This window comes from Chiloscyllium plagiosum, unplaced genomic scaffold (assembly GCF_037043375.1).
Source record: "Chiloscyllium plagiosum isolate Xiang-an unplaced genomic scaffold, Cpla_swu_hap1 HiC_scaffold_3, whole genome shotgun sequence".
NCBI classification, from domain to species: domain Eukaryota; kingdom Metazoa; phylum Chordata; class Chondrichthyes; order Orectolobiformes; family Hemiscylliidae; genus Chiloscyllium; species Chiloscyllium plagiosum.
Window position 1 is genome coordinate 77,999,795 of NW_028270141.1, and position 21,301 is coordinate 78,021,095.

The following is a 21,301-nucleotide window of genomic DNA, read 5'->3' on the forward strand; positions in this document are numbered from 1 at the left end:
TGCCCTAATTTCCTTTGCCCAGATCATTAATATACAGCATGAATAGTTATAGTCCCAACACTGACCTCTGCAAAACTCAAAATGCCCCTTTATCCCCACTCTCTGCCTTCTGTCAGTCAGTCAGTCCCCTCTATATGCCAGTATCTTTCCCTAACACCATGGGCTCTTACCTTATTTAGCAGCCTCCAGCGCAGTACCTTGTCAAAGGGCTTCTGGAAATCTAATTAAATCATGTCCACTAGCTCTCCTTTGTCTAACTTGCTCATTACCACCTCAAATAATTCAAACTGATTTGTCAGGCCTGACCTCCCCTTGGCAAAGTCATGCTGACCCAGCCATATTTTTCCATTCACTGCCAAATACTCCACAAGGTCATTATTAATAATGACCTCTAAAACATTACCAACAACTGAGGTCAGGCAAACTGGCCCGTAATTTCTGTCTTCTGTCTCCTGTCTCCCTCCCTTCTGAAAAAGGGGTGTTACATTAGCCATTTTCTAGTCCTCTGGGACTTTTCCTGACTCCAGTGATTCCCTGAAAGATTACTACCAGTGCTTCCACAATCTCCTCATCTAACTCCTTCAGAACTTTGGGGTATAGTCCATCATCTTAGTGAAGGCCACTCACTTAGCTCTACCTCTTACTCTCTTGAAGTGTGCTACTTGTGTTTTCCATTGTGAAGACTGGTGCAAAATACTTATTCAGTTTGTCCACCATTTCTTTGTTCCTCATCACTACTGCTCCAACTCATTTCCCAGCTGTCCAATGTACACACTTGCCCCTCCCTGCCCTGTTAGATATCTTAAAAAAAAGCTTACAATCTTGTGTTACTAGCTAGCTTTCATCTCTTACAAAAATAAGATATTTCATCTCTTATTTTTACCTAGCCTCCCCTCCCAAACTATTGCTTTTTTAGTTGCCCTCTGCTGGTTTTTAAAGACTTTCCAATTTTCTGATTTCCCATTATTATTCACCACATTGTGCTTTTTTTCTCTTACTTTTATGCTGTCCGATTCCCCTTGTCAGCCGTAGTTGCCTCATTCTCCCCTTAGTATGCTGTTGTCTTCCCTGGGATGAATTTTTGTTGTGCCTCCCAAATTATCCACAGAATCTCCTGCCATTTACTGTTCCACTGTCTTCCCTGTTAGCAACCCCCCGTCCCGTTCCCAAAATCAACCTGCCTGACTTGGAACTAAATCAGTATTTCTCCTTTGTACCTCACTTGAAAACTTGGAGCTGTTTCTTAACAACACTGTGTTCCTATCAGTGAAGGATGGTTGCAATTCAAAAAGGCAACTGCTCCAGGGCAATTAGCCAGCAACACATACATCCCATTAACTAATTTTTAAAAAATGAATTCACAAAATATTCAGATTTAATTAGCTATTATCACCCTTGAGACTCTGATATGTGTGTGATCACAGAAATCATAGCAATAATTATGGGCGGCACAGTGGCACAGCAGTTAGCACTGCTGCCTCACAGCGCCAGAGACCCGGGTCCAATTCCTGCCTCAGTCTACTGACTGTATGGAGTTTGCACATTCTCCCCGTGTCTGCGCGGCTTTCCTCTGGGTGCTCCGGTTTCCTCCCACAGTCCAAAAATGTGCAGGGTAGGTGAATTGGCAGAGCTAAATTGCCCGTAGTGTTAGGTGAAGGGGTAAATGTAGGAGAATGGGGTCTGGGTGCATTGCGCTTCGGCGGGTCGGTGTGGACTTGTTGGGCCGAGGGGCCTGTTTCCACACTGTAACTAATCTAATCTACTTATACAAGGTTCTCCCTGTCAGAGCACCCCACACATGGAACATGGCTAGCGAGACCAAGCTACTTATGGCTGACGTCATGTAATGCAGCCAATATGACTTCCTGCCAAAGATTGGGTGCCGTAGTTTGAGGGCCATCTTACACCTGTGGTACATTTGTTTTGGCAAATGATAAGCCAGCCTTTTCAAACAATCTTGGCCCTAAGTTATAACATGGAAGGTCACTGAAACAGGTGAAAAAAAGGCATGTGTAGATATCCTTGGAAAGTACAGAGTTAGAATAGAGTAGGTTTGCCCATCCTTAGATTAGATTAGATTAGATTACACAGTGTGGAAACAGGCCCTTCAGCCCAACAAGTCCACACCGACCCGCCGAAGCACAACCTACCCCCTACATTTACCCCTTCACCTAACACTACGGCCAATTTTACATGGCCAATTCACCTACCCTGCACATTTTTTGGATTGTGTAAGGAAACCGGAGCACCCGGAGGAAACTGGGAGAATGTGCAAATTCCACAGTGAGAGTGATGCTTGAAGGATTGGCTAAATGAGTTGTTGGGATGTTTGTCCACTCTCTCTGATGTCTCAACTTTGCCTTTACATATTCCCAATGACATATCTCAACTTATTTTGTCTCTTCCTGAATGAACCTTCTCCATTTTGCTGGTCACAAACTAGGGACTCCTATTAGTCTGCAAGGATTTTTGACATCTTCAGGAGACTTTGAGGAATTCTCTAAAGCGTTTCTAGAGAGTGATGTATTGCAATTCCCTGTATTCTGAGGAACACAGTATCATTGAACAGCATTAGTCAGGGGGGAATATAGAGTAATAGGGTAGAAGAATTGGGTCTGGGTGGGTTACTCTTCAGAGGGTCATTGTGGACTTGTTGGGCCAAAATGGCCTGTTTCCACACTGTAAAGATACTTACTCTTCTTAATCTACTCTTACTCTTGATAGTATAGGACATGTAGTGAAATGAAGACATGCCCCTTTATTAGAAAGTGATAAGAATGCCATGAAGTATTAATCTGATAGCTGACTTTATTCCATTGAAGCGAAGACCTGCATGATCAGATGTGTTTTAATATTCCTTGTAGGAATTGTTGAGTCCTCAACTGGTTTTCATGATGCTCTCTGCTATGCAATTCTAACTCCAATTCCTACTCACCAGCAACATCAAAGGTCAGTCTTTCTAGAATGGCAAAGCTATGAAGGTCCCAGTAGTCTATGAATTCTAACTCCAATTCCTACTCACCAGCAACATCAAAGGTCAGTCTTTCTAGAATGGCAAAGCTATGAAGGTCCCAGTAGTCTATGATCTTATGCCTAATGCACACCTCTGCCAATTTGCCATCCAGGAAGTAACAATGTACTGCGATTGACCTCTTGAAACTTGTCTCGCAATCAGCACACCCAGGGTATAAGGAAGACTGGGGACAAATGTCAGGCAAATTGAAGGCCAAGTAAATTCATTGTAAAACAATGAAGCTGTGTCTTATGCAACCATTTTTCAACTTTGCCATCAAAATTTATTTCAACTCTGACTTCTGTGTCTGGTTTCTCACTTTTCTGTTCTGTTGGAAGAAACCTTTTCAGTCAAACCAAGTTAGCCAGTTAAACACCGTTCGTGATAGAGTTTTCAAATTAACAGAGTATGCTTGAATGCCAATGCATAGCTCTCAACTTCTGAGGACTGGTTAACAAAATGAAAAGGAGATAACTCTCCTGCCTTACTTTTCAGTTGCAAACTTTGGGAGCCTTTTCCTTCCTTTTCTGGTAGGAGTTCATCAACTGTTGTGAAACTTGAAAGAGTTCAGAAAAGATTTACAAGGATGTGGACAGAGATAGAGGGTTTTAGCCAAAGGAAGAAGTTGAATAGGCTGGGGCTGTTTGCCCTGGAGTGAGAGAGGCTGGCAGGTGTCCTTATAGAGGTGTATAAAATCATGAAGGGCATGGAAGGGGTAAATAGACAAAGGGTTCAGGGATCCAGAACTAGAGGCTATAGCTTTAGGGTGAGAGGGGAAAGATTTAAAAGCGATCTCGGGCAACTTTTTCATGGAGGGTGCTGCATGTATGGAATGAGTGGAAGTGGTGGAGCATGGTACAATTACAACATTTAAAAGGCATCTGGATGGGTACATGAATAGGAACGGTTTAGAGGGGATGGGCCAGGTGCAGGCAAATGGGACTAGATTAATTTAGAATATCTGGTCAGCATGAACAAGTTGGAGCGAAGAGTCAGTTTCCATGCTGCACATCTCTCTGACTATATGACCCAGTTATGCTTTTTCCTTTGACTTATAAGCAGTTGAACTTTTGTCCATCTCTTAGAACACAAATGATGAACTTTATTAGGGAGTCAGCACACATGGTTTTTGGAATCCAAGTGTACTAGAAATGGTAAGTACAGCAAGTAAGTGGAAGTTAAGCAGGGTCAACTATGCTAGTCATTTTAGTTGTTAGGACTCTGGTTGAGAATGGGAAGGCAGACAGATTTGTTTCCCTCCAACAGTATCACAACCCTCCCTTTTTCTTGATTTCATTGTTAGTGCGCCTGTTTGTTCCATAATATTGCATCTCTGGTAAATGTATCAAAATAATATCTTCATTTTCCCTAATAGCCATGGCAATTTTTCCCTTTTTCATTCTTTACCCTTGACTATCACTATATGGAAACAAAGTATTTCTTACTTTGTTTCCATATAGTGTTCAAACTCTTACTTTCCAGGTTCATGAAATGATTCACAACATTTTTTAAGACTATTTTGACCCATCTAGCCATTTTATGCCTTGATTTTGCTAATTATCTTCCATTCTGTATTAATATATATCATTTGTACTTTTTAAACATAAGACCAAAATGAGTAAGAACAGTTTTCACATTTAGTACTGCCAAAAAGAAAGTGCTTACCACTTCATCTGTTTTATTCATGATCAAGATTAAAGAGCATATTGTATTATAAATGGATTGCAAATTTGTTGATTTTTCACTATTGAAGTTAATCAGCTAAGCTGCTCATACATGGGAGAAATAATCCTTCCCTCTAATTTTTTGATTCATTATATATTATTATAGAAGTGAATCTATGTCATGTCTTTCTTTGTACTTGTCAGCTGGAGCTTCTATATTTCTGCTTTGTATACAATTAACTATTGCAGTACAGTGGGTGAACTATCTTTTTCAGCTGTAAGCAAACTGTCAGTATCACTGATCTAATATCTCACCCAGTGGCAATCTTTCCTGGTTTATCAAGTTAAAACTCATTAAGAATTCGCTTAATCACATCCACAGCCAACTTCAGACTAGTTGCACTCAACTAAAAGAATCACATTAGGAGTTGTATGTCAGGCAATCAAATATTTTTAATGTGGATTCCCCTTTAGCAAAGCTGGACTATGATATGCTCAGTCACGTCACTTTCCACTAATGAACTCATAGCTCTCATTGTTTCTAGCATCTGTCCAATAAGCTATAAGTGATGCATTGTGAAACTTAACTTTACTTTCAGTTGGTATTCCAACATAACCGAGCTTTGCATGATCTTTCTGACTGGATTTGGATTGACCTGAGGTGTTCATTCCATAGAGACCTTAATTTTAATTTTGATTTTGCACCTGCAACTAATTACTTTGAAGGCAGAACTCCTTTCTTTGAACAGCATAAGCTGGCCTGGGATATTTGAAGATCCCCAGTTCATTTCTGGGGATCTGATCACCATGGTTCCTATCTTTTGTTGTTAATTGATCTCGATCGCAAAATGATAGGCGATTGCACTGGCCAAGAAATTGGACTGGAACCAAGTTCTGAGCTGTGTAGTTGCAGTGAGAGCCTCAAGATTATGGAGGCAGGAGTACTACTGGCAGTAGGTCTGATTACCTGTATCTAGGTGTGGCACCACTTTACCCTGACTCACTAGATGATGCTGCCACTACATGAATTGTGCCAATCAACTCACCTCTCCTCTTGTGGGAAGAACTGTGATCAGACTACAATGCTTGCTTCCCGCTTCTAATTGCGCTGCTGATCCCTTGCCACTGCTACCACGTTCTATTATCTGTGCCTAGATCAATATGAGCTCAAAGATTGAGGTTAGAGTCATAAGGATGTACAGTACAGAAACAGATCATTCGGTCCAACTCGTCCATGTCGACCAGATATCCTAAGTTAATCTAGTCCCATTTTCAGCACTAAAAACCATTCCTATTCATATACCCATCCAGAATGCCTTTTAAATGTTATAGTTGTCCCACCCTTCACCACTTCCTCGGGCAGCTCATTCCATACACAAACCACCCCTTGTGTGAAAAATTTGCCCCTTATTTGGCTGTAGCAAATTTCAAATAAGCTATCAAGTCTTCACTCTCTTCTTCTTGAGACCTGCAAAGATCATTTTTGTTCCTGGAAAGTAGGTGACTTTCCCCTCTCACCCTAAACCTATGCGCTGTAGTTCTGGACTCTTCCACCCCAGGGAAAAGACCTTGTCTATTTATCTATCTATTTATCCTACCCATGCCCTCATGAGTTTAAATAACCTCTATAAGGTCACCCCTAAGCTTCCGACGCTCCAGGGAAAACAGCCCCAACCTATTCACACTCTCCCTTTGGCTGAAATCATCTCTCCTTGTCAACATCCTTGTCAATCCTTTCTGAACCTTTTCAAGTTGCAAAACGTCCTTCCTATAGGAGGGAGACCAGAATTGCACACAGTATTCCTAAAGTGGCCTAACCAATGGTCCTGTACAGCCGCAACATGACCTCCCAACTCCTATAGTGTTGTAACTTGTGTGATATTCAGAGGCTGTTACCTTATGTGATCATAAACTGGCATCATGGTGATACCACATGGGTGATTCCATCCTGTCCAGACATGGTGCTCACATATGTACAAAAAAATTATTCAAATAGCTTTGCTTCCATACACTAAAAGAACATTAGTTCACAGTGTGTCTTTGGTAGAGCTATCCAATAAATCTTTTTTTTAACTACGGCTTTCTCATGTTTTCCCTTCAGTTGTAAACCCAATTCCCTTTTAAACATTATTATTGTATGTTCCACTATTCCTTTAATTAGTACATTCCAGATCATAACATTCTGAGAAGAAGTTTCCTCATGCTGCCTGCAGCCTTTTGTGAAACACCTTAAATCTGTCTTTTGGTAACTGGCTCTAAAGCCACTGAAAACAGTTTCTCTGTCTTTACTCTAGCTAAAGAATTAATTATTTTCTTACAATACAAGAAGGTTCATTTGCAGCATTTCTGAATTTTGTGTCATCTGCAAACTTCATAATTATTCCCCATGAATTAAGTCCAAATTAATAATTTAAAACAAAAAGAGCAGTGGTCCTAATACTGACATCTAAGGAATACAATTGTGTACTTCCCTCTAGTCTGAAAACCTATTGCATTACTTTCTGTTCTACAGCCAACTTTGTTTTCTGTCCCATTAATCCTATGGGATTGTAATTTTTCTAACAAATTGTTGTGTGTTGGTGCTTCAAAGGTCTTTTGGAAGTTCATATATGCTATACTTGCTAACCCTCACTTTTACTTCATGAAAGAACTCAATCAAGTTAATCAAACATGATATTCCCTTAAAAATTTCACTCTGTCCTTCCTTTGTTAGTTCATAATTTTCCGGATGTGAAACAGTTTGATAATGGATTATTGTCTGAGTTCCCCAGTCACCATCATTAGGTTTACTGCTTCCAATTGACAGGTTCAACTGCCTCCCCTTTTTCAGTTCTCCAGTGCTCTGGCACCATCCCCCCAAATATCAAATGATGTTTGTGGCCAGAGCCTCTTCACACCATAGAATGTATCCCATGTGGATCAATCTGACGATTGCCAACTCTATAAGTACAGCTTTCTGATTTTGATTCTATCCAATAAAACACCACGGTTTTCTCCTTTATTACAGTATAAGCTGCATTCTTTTTAATGAAGACATATGGAAATAAATGTTTTTTTGCTGTGAGCTCCATAAATTGTGAAGAGCAAAGCAAATTATTGTGCATAACGTTGACTCCTTGTCAGGAACCCAACGGAGCATCTTCCGCCCTTTCAAGCATAGCATTGCATTGAACTCAATACCTCACTATCCACGTGGGGATGACTACAGTGAAGTTCAGCTGATTTGAATGGCAGATTTCATAAGCTTGTCATTTACCAGTTTTCTGTATGAAAGGGCCAGGACGACAACAGGAACATTAGGATTTGGTTCATATTTACAGATTTAAACCAATTGGATCCTCTTCATATAAATATCCTTGCCACCTGTATTTTAATATTGCATGCAGTCAGATCAGAAAGGGAAGTGAAAGGATAAACCTGCCCATCTTTATTTAAGCTGTGCCTACCACAGTGAAGTCCACAAAAGAGGAAGAAGTTAAAATTGACCTTATTATCTTAACACTGTTTTGATCTATAATAAAACATAACCCTGGATCAAGTTTATGGAAATCAGCTGATTGAAAAAAGACTTAATGGTGTTGAAAAATCTGATGTGACTGTAGAAAAAACGTAGTCAATATTTAGACATGTAAGAAATTTAACATAGAATTACTTCATGAAAGAAGGTCATTCAGCCCATTGTGTCACAGTCTTCAAAAAAGCTATCAATTAGTTCCACCTCTGTATTCTTCAGATTTACTTTCTTCCTAAGTGTTTATCCAGTTTTCTTTTGAAATTTTAGTCTGCACCTTCTACCCTTTCAACCATTGTATTGAACTCAACATCTCATCTTCCACAAAGAAAAAACATCTGATCATCTCTTGGGTGCTTTATTAGTACTGGAAGTATTATTTAATTGCAATAATATTATTAGGACATTAGTAGTTTGGACCAGTATTTCTGCGTTCTTATTCCATTACTATTCCAATTTTAGTATTATATGGTAGTATATTGGGGTCGGGATCTTCAGCATCATCTGAATAATGCACTGAACATTACCTGACTTTTTATTTTCCCAGTTTCCGAATCTGGTGTCAAACGTCTCAGCCTTTCTCCTATTCAGCATCTTGGAATAAAGATAGTTGTCAGGTAGTTTGCACTTTCTGCACATCTTTTAAACTTTTGTTAAAACTTTTAATTTCAATGCAGCAGGTCATTGAATCAAGCAGAGAAATCTTTTGGAATTCATAGTTGTAAAGTGCAGGTAACTCTTGGTACTTGGAAGAATGTTGATTACTTTCAAATTCTATTGATGTAATTTATTTATCTTTACATTAGATGGCGCTAATGCCATCACAAAATGTAAATGTTTCAAAAGTAATCCTGTTTAAAGGTAATGTTTTAACTTTTATTTTACAAATATTCGACTTCTGTATCAATTTTGTAATAATATGCAACCCATTGATGGTCAACAATACATGTTTGTGTAGACAAAACATGTAAAAATCATTCATTAATATAAAGCTCTTACCAGTATGAAAAACACTCGATAGCATTTTTCATTCTTTAGATTGTTGAGATAAACTCTAATAACTTAATATATTTCAAATCATTCTGTTTCAGATATGGAAAGTTCCTTGGTTTACTAAAGGATGATTCTGACCAGGAGCTTGCGAATTTACTGAAGCACTGTGAAAGATTTGTGAAACAGCAACAAATTACCATAAGCTCCTCACTTCGTATCCTTATGTGTGGCTTGCAACTTTGTGTTTTGAGTGCTTTTTGCTAATGCAGAGCCATATGCTTGTCTTCATTACCATGAATTACATACACAGTACTGTATAGATTTGATTACTTTGGATTCCCAAAACCCTGCCTTCATCTGCCTTTTTGATCCCACTGGAAATTGAGCCTGAGCTATTTTCCATGTTATTAACTTCTATTTTGATGTGACTTAATCAGAATATTCCCAAGAATATAACTAAACAAGTGATTTCTTTTAATATGGTCCCTTGGTGTTAGAGGAATAATGATCAGAAATTAGCTTGCATTCCTATCCAGGTTAAACAATGTTTCTTACTAAATTAAAATCTATCATCAGAGTATTTCTGATCTCAGTAAGTCGCCAAGTTTATTGCACCTTGTTCATCAACACTATGTTTCATTGTAACTTTAATAACCTGGTCACAAGAAGTGCTCAGTGGAAACATTTTAAAATTAAACTTTTTGGTTTTCTGGCTGAACTTTGAGCATGGTTTTGTTGGCAGATGCCATTTGCAAAGTTTTTTTTGTTACAATTTCTAGAAATGTATTGTTATATTGAAAGATACCATGCTACAGGTATTCTAGTTTGGGTAGTTCATTGTCATCAATCCTCTTTCTAGTTGAGTCTACGATGTGCGTAATTATCAATGTAACAGGAAAGACTACTGGTGAGTCTATACAGCTTTTCTTGGATAACCAGATAGTGCATTGCACAATAGTAACAGGTTCAATATACATTAACTTGTTCAGCATAATTGTAAAGATTCCTGGAACTGTACAGGATACATTTGCTCCCATAGGTACTAATGAAGAATTCAACTGTCTACATGCAAAAACATCTTCAGGTGGGGTGAACTTCAATATAGCATGAACATTAACTCCAGGGTCAATAACTTATGCAAGACATATTGGCAGATGATCAGACAGAAACTCCAAAAAATGAAATAATTATAAGCAATACATTATAAGCTGAAAAGAGAAATGATGGATTAGCATTTCAAATGGAGAATTTTTATCAAAATGCCAGTTCTGCCAAAAGGGCTCTCACTAATAGGTAACTTCTAGCAGTGACTGATCGATTTACCATTGAGAATAATTTTTATATTGCCTGTAATGCAACAAGCCATCCCAATCTATTTAATTAATCATCATAGAACGGTATTTGCCACTGAGACCAACAGAAGAAGTGACCAAAAGCTTGGTCAAAGTGTTAGATTGTTAACGTGTTTTCTGGTTCTTATTAATTAGAAATAATCACACTTTAGACTCAAAATGTTGGAGCTTCATGGGGTATAGTTCTTGCATCTCTTCGCACAAGATTGCTGTGTAGCAGCAACTTGTGGAATCAAGGAAAGGTATTGACACAATAATTAATTCATAGCTCTATACCTATTTGTGTAAAAAAACATAATGTTGCTCTAGCACTGTTCCAATTATTAACTTTCCTTTTTATAATGTAAAGATTAGCAATCAACTTTTCTCAATAAATTAAAACTTGTAGTATGAACTCTGTCTCGGACACCCAAAGATCCCTCTGTATATCAATGCTCCTAAGGATCCTGCCATTTACTCTGTACTTTCCTTTTTTATTTGAACTTCCAAATTGCGTCAGATTACACTTGTCTAGTTAAAGCTCTATCTGCCATTTCTTGCCCAACTTTCCAATTGATCTGTATCCTGCTGAATCCTTTGACAGTGTTCCTCGCTGTCCACAACTACATCCATTTTCGTGTCATCTACCAACCTACTAATCAGACCACCTACATTTTCATCCAAATCACTTATTTTACAAACAACATAGGTCCCAATATTGATCCTTGTGGAAAATTGCGGGTGACAGACCTCCAGTCAGAAAAACACCCCTCCACAACTATTGTCTGTCTTCTATGACCAAGCCAGTTTTGTATCCAACTTACCAACTCACCATGGATTCCATGTGACTTAATCTTTTGGACAAGTGTATGATGAGGGATCTTGTCGAAGTCCAAGTGGACAGCATTCACTGTCCTTAACTCATCAACAGCACAGTGGTTCAGTGTTAGCCTCACAGCTCCAGGAACTGAGGTTCGATTCCAGCCTTGGGCAACTGTCTGTGTAGAATTTGCACATTCTCCCTGTGTCTGCGTAGGTTTCCTCCGGTTGGGATACTCTTCAGGGGATTGGTGTGGATTTGTTAGACTGAAAGGCCTGCTCCCACACAGTGGGGATTCTAATTCAATTATCTTTGTCACTTCTTCAAGCAACTCAATTAAATTTGTGAGGCAAGACCTTTCCCCATACAAAGCCATGCTGACTATCCCTAATAAGTACATTCTTTTCCAAATACGAGTAAATCATGTCCCAAAGAATAGTATCAATGCTTTTGAAATTCCAATAAGTAGATGAAACTGTTAAGCTGTGAAGTTATATAAACTCCCAGCCCTTTAAAATATCAAAATAAAAAATAGAACAATTTTTTTTAACTGACTAATAGAGGCATCTTTTTGGTTTTTTTAAAGGATAGGGATTTAAATAACTTCACTGACTGACAGTTTTCAAGACCATTTAAAACTATTGTAAGAGCTTGTGACCCCCTCCCCCGCCCCCAGCCAGACAGTGGATTAGGGTTCTTAAAGCCAAAGTTGAGTCTGTTTGAAGTCTGAACTAAGAGTTACACATGGATCAAACCTTTAAACAGAAAAGCCCATTAAGATCGGACTGAGCCTTTTTCCATATTGGTTAGAAAGAAATGTGGTGCTAGTAGCATGATCCTTTAGGAGTCACATTATTTCCTCTAGGTCAGCCTCCGAGTTCTACCATCCTGTTAATGTCACTTGGCAATAGAACAAAGAAAGTGAATTTAAAAATCAATCTTCACCATCTTTCTTGAGTCTTCCATTACACTTAAGACTATTTATGCACAGTCCAATAGTTGAGTACTTACATATTGGGACACTTGAAATAGTTGATTTTGGCTCTTGCTCTAGAACTTCATTTTCTGTCTACTCTTATCATCCCAATGTAGCCTGACAAAATTGAAAGATTTAGTTAATCTGTTCTCAACCTTGGTGTGACTTGAGATAAGCCTCTGACCTTATTCTTGCTACCCCTAAGACCATCTATTTCCATCCATGTAACGTCACCGCCAACTGTACCTCTGCTGCTGAAACCATCATTGCCGCCTTTTTCAGTTCTGTGCTGAACTATTCCAGTGCCCTCCTGTCTACTCTCCCCACATTCTACATCAACCTGAGGTCATCCAAAACTCTATCTGTGTCTTAATTCATAGCAGGTTCCCCTGCAAGTCACGCACCAGCCTGACTTGGAACAATATTGGACGCTGGATCAAAATCCTGGAAGTGGCTTCCGAACAGCACTGTAGGTGTACCTCATCCCCATGGACTGCAGCAGTTCACAAAGGTGGCTGACCAACACCACCTTGAGAGCAATTAGATATGGGCAGTAAATTCTGGCCCAGTCAGTCATGCACACATCCTGTAAATGATGGGATGCTTTTTTTAAAACAAAATTTCCCATATCTTGTATTCACTTGCCTACATTACCTTGTGGTCCAGCTTCTCATCCTTGTTTTCAAAATCTTCCATGGGCTTGACCTCCCTTATCTTAACAATCTTTTACAGCTCCCAAAGGATGTAATTAAACTTTGTAAAGAGAGGCTGGAGATGCTCAAATTATTTTCTTTAGAGCAGGGAAAGCTGAGAGGGTCCTGTTTGAAGTGTATAAGTTTTGAGGGGCATAGACAAGGTGGATAGAAAGCCACTATTCCCCTTAGTTGAAGGGTCAGTAATAAGGGACATAATTTTAAGGTTAAAAATGGGATATTTAGAGGGAATTTGAGAACAAATGTCTTCTACATTCAGAATTATGCAGTTTGGTCCAACCAATCCATGCCAAACATAACCCCAAATTAAACTAGTCCCATCTGCCTGCTCCTGGCCCATATCCCTCCAAATCTTTCCTAGTCATATATCTATGCAAATGTCTTTTAAACATTGTAATTGTACCCATACTCGCCACTTCCTCAGAAAGTTCATTCCACACGTGAACCACAGTCAAGGTTGTTGGAAATCTGAATGTTCTGCCCGAGAAGGTAGTCGAGGCCAGAAACGTCGCAAACTTTAAAAATTTGGATCAGACTTGAAATGTCATAACATTCAAGGCTGTGGGCCTCAGGAAAGTGGGACTGGTGTAAATTTAGAGTAATTTTTGTCAGTTCAGACTTAATGAGCTGAAGGGCCTCTATCCTGTGGTTGTATGAACCTTTTGAAATATCTGTTTTGCACTAAATCTGACCACTTCTGTGTCCCTTGATTTTAAGTTCTTCACAATTGGTGGCTGTTTCCTGAGTTGCTAAGGCCCCAAGCATCGGAATATCTTCTAATACCTCTACAAACTTTACCTGACCTTTCTCGTTTAGAATGCTTCTTCATGCCTGACATAATTGACCAAGTTTTAGGTCAAATATCCTCTTAATCAGCATAGTGTCATGTGTTGTTTTGTAATGCTTTTGTTCAGGACCTTGAGGCATTTTGTTCCCTTAAAAGTGCAATATCTATAGAGGTTGTTGTTTTGGTCAAATTAGCTGTAGTATCTTCATAAATAATAGTTTTGTTGTTACAGTTTCTGGCAATCAAAAATAATACTAATCCATGCTAAAAGTGTTCAAACTCAAAAACCTAATTCACTCACTGTCATGACCAGAAATAATGCCATTTAGATAAGTCATTCATCCAAAAACCCCATTGTTCTGTTATGCAAAATGCATCATCTCAATTATATTATCACATTTTTGACACCTCTGGAGTTCAATCAAGTCATGACATCACTTCAAGAGAGACATAAATGTGCCATCATACCAAGTTGTCCACAATGTTGCATGTGCAGCAGGAAGTGGCTTTATTATATTTGATGAGTAATATGACTTCATGACCATGTAAATTGCAATGCACAATGCTGCTCCAAGCTCCAAAGACAATTCAACTGTCATCCTTGTAACCTTCAGAAATATGTACCATATCAAAACCTAATTAGCTAAGATTGTAATAATTCTAAGAATCTATGTTGTCCTAATCATAGCAGCAATTTTAAAAGCATTTGACAAGGCTCTTTGTATTATATTCTACAACTGTTCAACAACTGTGTTGAAGCAATCTGCTGGCTGGCTTCTTCCTGTGGTTTTCTTAATTGAGGGAGAAGTCCCCATGAGCAGTCCAGAGTGTTTCCCCTTATTATTTCTCTCCATTGTAGTAAAACATTTGGTCTTCAGAAATTAATCAATGAGAAGATGGCAGGTTGGAATCTATACATACCCATTCATATCATCATGTGTAGGGTCACCAGCAAGCTGAGGCACAGTGCAGCAGTTCATCTTGCCTAAAACAGAATTCAGATATATATCAATACTTTGTAAGTTAATTCAAATTTATGACTTAATAAGAACTGTAAAATGAAAACATTCTATTTCAGAACAAGAAAAATATGCAGTTTTAATTGTTACATTATTTAAGAAAATAGTGATCATTTTGCACCTTGTTACTTAAGTTGCTAAATATTTACTAGATTTTTCAGCTCAGCCATACAATGATGTACAACTATATAAAAATGATTTGAAAATATAGAACAATTTAACATAATTTGCACATGTAATATGAGAGATGAATTCAAATTCAGTACTGGAAACATCAAATAAAATATCCTTGACTGCAACTTACAGACTGTCTACAGGGTGGTTATGTTGGGCATGACTGGTTTGCATCTACTGCATTTCTGATAATGTCAGGGGATGGAGAGAGAACTCTAAGATTTCTGCAACAATTTTCAAGCCTTCTTGTCTCAGCATTTCTCTGGTTACCACGCCTGCATGCTTCTGTATGTTTTCATGAAGGAAACTCTGACATGGAAGTTTTTTTTTAAATTACATTGTAGTTTGAAAATTTTTGATTAAACTTAAGATACATTTCTCCACAAAGTCACGTGCTGTAGACTTCAACAGCAAGTTGATAGGAGGCATGTTCAATGGACCAACAGTCAGCAGAAAAGTAGTGTACTGGTTATGTAAATAAACTAATCCAGAGGTTTGTATGGTCATTCAAGTCATTTGCAGGTTTGAATTCAATATAAAAACAGTGTTGATTTCTCTCCTGGACAAAGCAGTAAGCAGAGTAAGGAGCCTGTCTTCATTATTAGAGTTAATGTGACCCACAAAATTGAATTGGAGACAAATAAAACCTGGATATTTGCTCAAAAAACCTGTATCCTTTACTCTCAGCAATCAACTAAGTAGCTTGTGTGTGTGCGCGCGTGTGTGTATATATATACATACATACATACATGTGTATGTGTAAAGGATACTGGAGGTTGCTTAGCACCATTTCCTAGCAACAGCTCAGTGGTACCATTTTTACCTTTCCTATGTTTCAGTGCAGCAAAGACCGTTTTCCATGGGGAATAAGCGATGAGAGAACCAAGTTTCTGAGGGACAAGGCTCATTTGATTGATAGAAGTGCAGTACCAGGAATGAATTTGATGCTATTTCAAAATGGCATCAGCATTTTACAATAAGTACATATGAAACAAGCAGAGATCTGGAGTGCCCATATGAAAAATGTGGGAAACAAAACCAGCTGAAAGTAATCTCATGGGGCATTTTTGAACTCCCAGGAATAGATTCAAAATAAGAGATCTTCCACTATGATGAAATAAAGAGGAATTTATTTTCTTGGAGGGATGATTAATCTTTGGACTTTGCCACACAGTTGAGCAGTGGAGACTAGTCATTGAGTATATGCAAGGCTAAGGTCAACAGATTTTTGATCTACATAGAAGTCAAGGACTATGGGCAGGCATGAAAAAAGATTTGTCATGATCTCACTGGTTTACCAGCTTGACTCAGCAACCAAATGGCTTATTCCTGATTTATTATGATGTGTTTGTGATCCTAATCAAGGATCAAATGACTTTCAAGACAAGGCTCCAAGCCTACTGTTAACAAACAGTGTTTGAAGACACCAAAATCTTCAGGTTTCTTCTCTCTCCCTCTGCTCAACTTGTATAAACAATAGCAGGAATTGAATGTGTGTGTTTTTTCCCCTAAATATCAGTTAGATTTGGGAGAAATTTTGTGTTGCTTTGAAAGGGATTCTGGTAGAATTTCTTTTAATTCAGTCAACATTTATTGCCTGTCCAGGTTGCCCTACAGAAGGTGATGGTAGGCTACCTTGAACTGCTGCAGTCCACATGCTATAGGTTGACTCAGTACAGTTAGGGAGGGAATTCAAGGATTTTGAACTACTGACAATGAAAAAACGGCAAAATATTTCCAAGTCAGGATGGTGAGTGGCTTGGAGGAGAATGTGAAAGTTCCCATTGTATCTGCTGCCTTTGTCCTTCTGGATGGAAGTGGTCATGGGTTTAGAAAGTGCTGTCTCAAGAGCTTTGGTGAATTTGTGAAGTGCATTTTATAGATAGTACACACCGCTGTTAATGAGTGGTGGTGGAGGGAATGGATGCTTGTGGATGTGGTGCCAATCAAGCGGGCTGCTTTTTCCTGGATGGTGATAAGCTTCTTGAGTGTTGTTGGAGCTGTACTCATCCAGGCAAGTGGGGCATATTTCATCACAATCCTGACTTGTGCCTTGCAGATGATGGACAGATGTTGAACAGTGAGAAGGTGAGTTACTTGCTGCAGTGTTTCTAGCTTCTGACCTGCTCTTTTAGTCACTGTGTTTTGTGCAAGTCCAGTTCAGTTCTAGTCAATGGTAACCCCCAGGATGTTGTTAGTGGGGCATTCAGTGATGGTAACACCGTTGAATTTCGAGGGGTTGTGGTTAGGTTGTCTCTTATCAGAGATGGTCATTGCATGGCATTTGTATGGTGGAAATGTTACTTGCCACTTGTCAGACTAAGCTTAGATATTGTCGAGATATTTTTATATTTGAACATGGACTGCTTCAGCAACTGAGGAGTTGTGAATTGTGCTGAACATTGCACAATCATCAACAAACTTTCCCATGTCTGATCTTATGGAGGGAAAGTCATTGATGAAGCAGTTGAAGATGCTTCAGCCTAGGACGCTGTCCTGAAGAAGGGCTTATGCCCGAAACGTCGATTCTCCTGCTCCTCGGATGCTGTCTGGCCTGCTGCGCTTTTCCAGCACCACACTTTTCAACTCTGGTCTCCAGCATCTGCAGTCCTCACTTTCTCCTTGCAAGTAATCCTGTTTGGTACCTTCACTAAGTTGACATCTCATTTTTAGATATGCTCAGCGCTGTTCCTAGCATGCTCTCCTACGCTCTCTATTGAACCAGGGTTGATCCAATGGCTTGATAGTAATGGTTGACTGGAGGATATGCCAGACCATGAGGTTGCAGATTCTGTTGAAGTTCATTTCTGCTGTCATTGATCACCCTCAGCACTGGATGGATGCCCAATCTTGAGTAGCTAGATCTGTTCGATGTTTGTCCCAATCAGCATGGTGATAGTACCACACAAAACGATGGAGGGTATTCTCAATTTGAAGGAAGAACTTAATCTCCACAAGGACTGCAGTGGTCATGTTTACCGATATCGTCATGGACAGGTGTATCTGCAGCTGGCAGATAGTTGGAGATGAGGTCAAATATTGTTTTTGCCTCTTGTTGGTTCTCTCATCACTTGCTGCAGACCCAACATAACAGCTGTGCCCTTTAAGACCTGACCAGTTGCTGCTGGGCCAATCTTAGTGGTGAACTTTGAAATCCCTCAGAGTACATTTTGCACTCTTGCCACCCTCAGTGCTTCCTCCAAATTTTGTTCAACGGGAAGAGTATTGATTCATCAACTGAGAGAGGACAGTTTCCTTGCCCATGAAGCTATGAGACCTCGTGGGGTCTCGGATCAATGTTGAGGCCTCCCAGGGTAACTCCATCCTGACCGTATACCACGGGTCTGTCTGGCACATATCCAGGGATAATGATGGTGGTGTCTGGGATATTGTCAGTTATGATTCTAAGAGTATGACTATGTCAGATTGTTGCTTGACTAGTCCATGAGACAGCTCTCCAGTTTTGGCACAGGCCAAGATGTGTGTAAGGAGGACTTTGCAAGGTCAATAGGGCTGTTTCTGCCATTGTCTTTTCCAGAGTTTAGGTTGATGCCAGGTGATCCATCTGGTTTCCTTTCTTTGTTGAGACGTTGAAGGGATAGTTACGACTGAGTGGTTTGTTAGGCCATCTTTAAAGGACAGTTGAGAGTCAATCACATTGCTGTGGGTCTGGAGTCACATGTCGGCCTTGCTAGGTAAGGATGCCAGATTTCCTGCCCTGAAGGATATTAGTAACATATGCTATGTACTTTTGTTTAAATTGATGGACGTGATATGTTAACAGAAGGGTGCCACCATTTTTATAGACTCAGATTTTCATGTTGCCCCAAATGATTACATCTAAATGCTATTGCCATTGATTTCCAAATACATTGAATTTTAAGCTTAGGATCTCTTTTTGCATTTTAGCTTGATTATATTAATGTGGAATGAAAGCTGTGAAAATTAATCAAGATATGCAAGTGGAAATCGTGTATTTTCCAGGACAGTGCAAGTATTACTTCAATGCTCATTCATGTTTTTTTTGGCAGATTCATCTTTCTGTGCAAAATGCAGAGTCTGGTATCCATCCAGTATATTCTTGTACAGCTTACTACATTGAGATGTTACTGAAGATCGAGGTGCCCCTTGTCTTTTCAGCTTTCCGCATGTCAGGGTTCACTCCATCACAGGTAAAATGTTAATTTAAATAAATGCGTGCATGAGAAAAGAATCCTAGCTACAACCAGAAGGTTGAGTCATAAAAGGCATTTTGAAATTAATTTTAGTAACCTGTGGGGTGTACTCTTAAAAATAGATTTAATATTAACCTATGAAATTAAATTTGCTAGATATTTTTATTTTATAGTAAAATGCATGGTATTGAGTACAAAATGAATATTGCACTACTAATGATTATATTTCTGTTGGCTCGTGATAAGTCATGGAAGATATCATTGTTTTAATCTTCAATTTTAATTTTTGTGGATGAACACAACTTGAGATAATGTTACACTGGAATGTTACAAAGTTATGCATAATGTACATCAGAGGCTGCAGGATGACTTGGACAGGCTGGCTCGATGGGCAAGTACTTGGCAAATGCAAAAAATGCAGATAAATGTGAGGTTTGGTGGCAAAAACAAGAAGGCTGATTATTACCTGGGTGTCATGGTGGAGTAGTTGCTGATGGTTGACATGCAGGTGCAGCAAGCAGTGAGGAAAGCTAATGGCATGTTGGCCTTCATTGCGAGAGGATTTGAGTATCGAGTAGGGATGTCTTGCTATAGTTATACAGGGCCTTAGTGAGGTCACACTTAAGTATTGTTTGCGGTTTTGGCCTCCTAGTCTGAGGAAGGACATATTTACTGTTGATGGAGTCCAAAAAGGTTCACCAGACTGATTCCCAGGAAAGCAAGACTGACATATGAAGGAGGACTGGGCTTGTACTCACTGGACTTTAGAAAGATTACAGGGAATCTCATAGAAACATAAAATCCTGATGGGACTAGACACGTTGGATGCAAGAAGAATGTTCCTGATGTTGGGGAAATTCAGGAATAGGGGTCACAGTCTAAGAATAAAGAGTAAACCATTCATGACTGAGATGAGGAAGAATTTATTCACTGAGGGTTGTGAACCTGTGGAATTCTTTATCACAGAAAGCTCTTGAGGCCAGTTCATTGGACATATTCAAGAGGGAGCTAGATGGATCATGGGGTATGGAAAGAAAGCAGGAGTGCGATACTGGAATATCATGATCGGCCCTGATCATATTCCATGGTGATGCAGGCTCAAAATGCCAAATGGACTATTCCTGCAGTTAATTGCTATGTTTCTATATCCCTTTCTGTGATAGCACCAATACCAAAAAACAGGCATGTAATGTTTCCCACTTCGGTAAAAACAATGACTGCAGATGCTGGAAACCAGATTCTGGATTAGTGGTGCTGGAAGAGCACAGTAGTTCAGGCAACATCCAAGGAGCTTCGAAATCGATGTTTCGGGCAAAAGCCCTTCATCAGGAATAAAATCCTTTTATTCCTGATGAAGAGCTCTTGCCCGAAACGTCAATTTCGAAGCTCCTTGGATGCTGCCTGAACTGCTGTCCTCTTCCATGTTTCCCACTTCACCTAACTCCCAAATTCAGCCAATAATTTTCCGACAAATAAAACAGCAAACTGCACATGCTTAGGACCTTAACCAAAAGCAAAAATTCCTGGAGAAACTCAATAAATCTTACAGCATCTGTGAGAAGGAGGCAGAGTTAACATTTCTAGTCTGGTGACCCTTCATGTGAATTGTATTTTCAGACAAAATTTGCTATCAATTTTTATATTTCTGTTTACAAAACCTTTGATTTAGACTGGACATTTTCTTAGCTGGATTGCAATTGTTCTGTCAGTCAAAACAGAAAAACATTTCAATAAACACTTGAACATTCAAGAAATATAATCCACTTCAATCCGACCTTAAATGATACATGTGCTAAAAGATGAAAAATTTGCTATAATGTTGGAAACTTGGCAGGCAATTCGTGCACAGTAAGGTCCAACAAGCAACAATCATTTATAGACCAGATAATCTCATGCAACAGTATTTTTCAAACAATAAGTTCCATCCTTATTATCATCATTTTCTGGTATTGATTAGGAAAAGATTATTGACGAGGATGCCACACTTCTTTTAGTTGTCAAATTTACATTAACCTGAAGCACCAGAACAAAGAAATAAGTTTTCTGTTTCATGTTTAAACTCAAATACAGCACCTTTACTGATACAGTGCTCTTTTAGTGAGTGTCAGGTGAAGTTGAGTTCAAA

General features: G+C 39.1%; 1 protein-coding gene across 4 annotated transcripts in view; it reads left to right on the forward strand.

Annotated features, from left to right (window-relative positions):
• The window catches only part of tbc1d32 (TBC1 domain family, member 32), a 245,760-nt gene that overhangs the window by 180,669 nt on the left and 43,790 nt on the right, over positions 1–21,301 (forward strand). For 3 of the 4 annotated variants that reach the window (XM_043684303.2, XM_043684307.2, XM_043684311.2), the window contains 4 exons: positions 8,736–8,805; positions 9,280–9,395; positions 15,134–15,288; positions 19,033–19,173. In XM_043684303.2, the coding sequence (XP_043540238.2) occupies positions 8,736–8,805; positions 9,280–9,395; positions 15,134–15,288; positions 19,033–19,173 (482 nt within the window). Of the gene's footprint in view, positions 1–8,735; positions 8,806–9,279; positions 9,396–15,133; positions 15,289–19,032; positions 19,174–21,301 lie in introns of those variants that run through there. The other variant, XR_015753686.1, reaches the window with a different exon arrangement.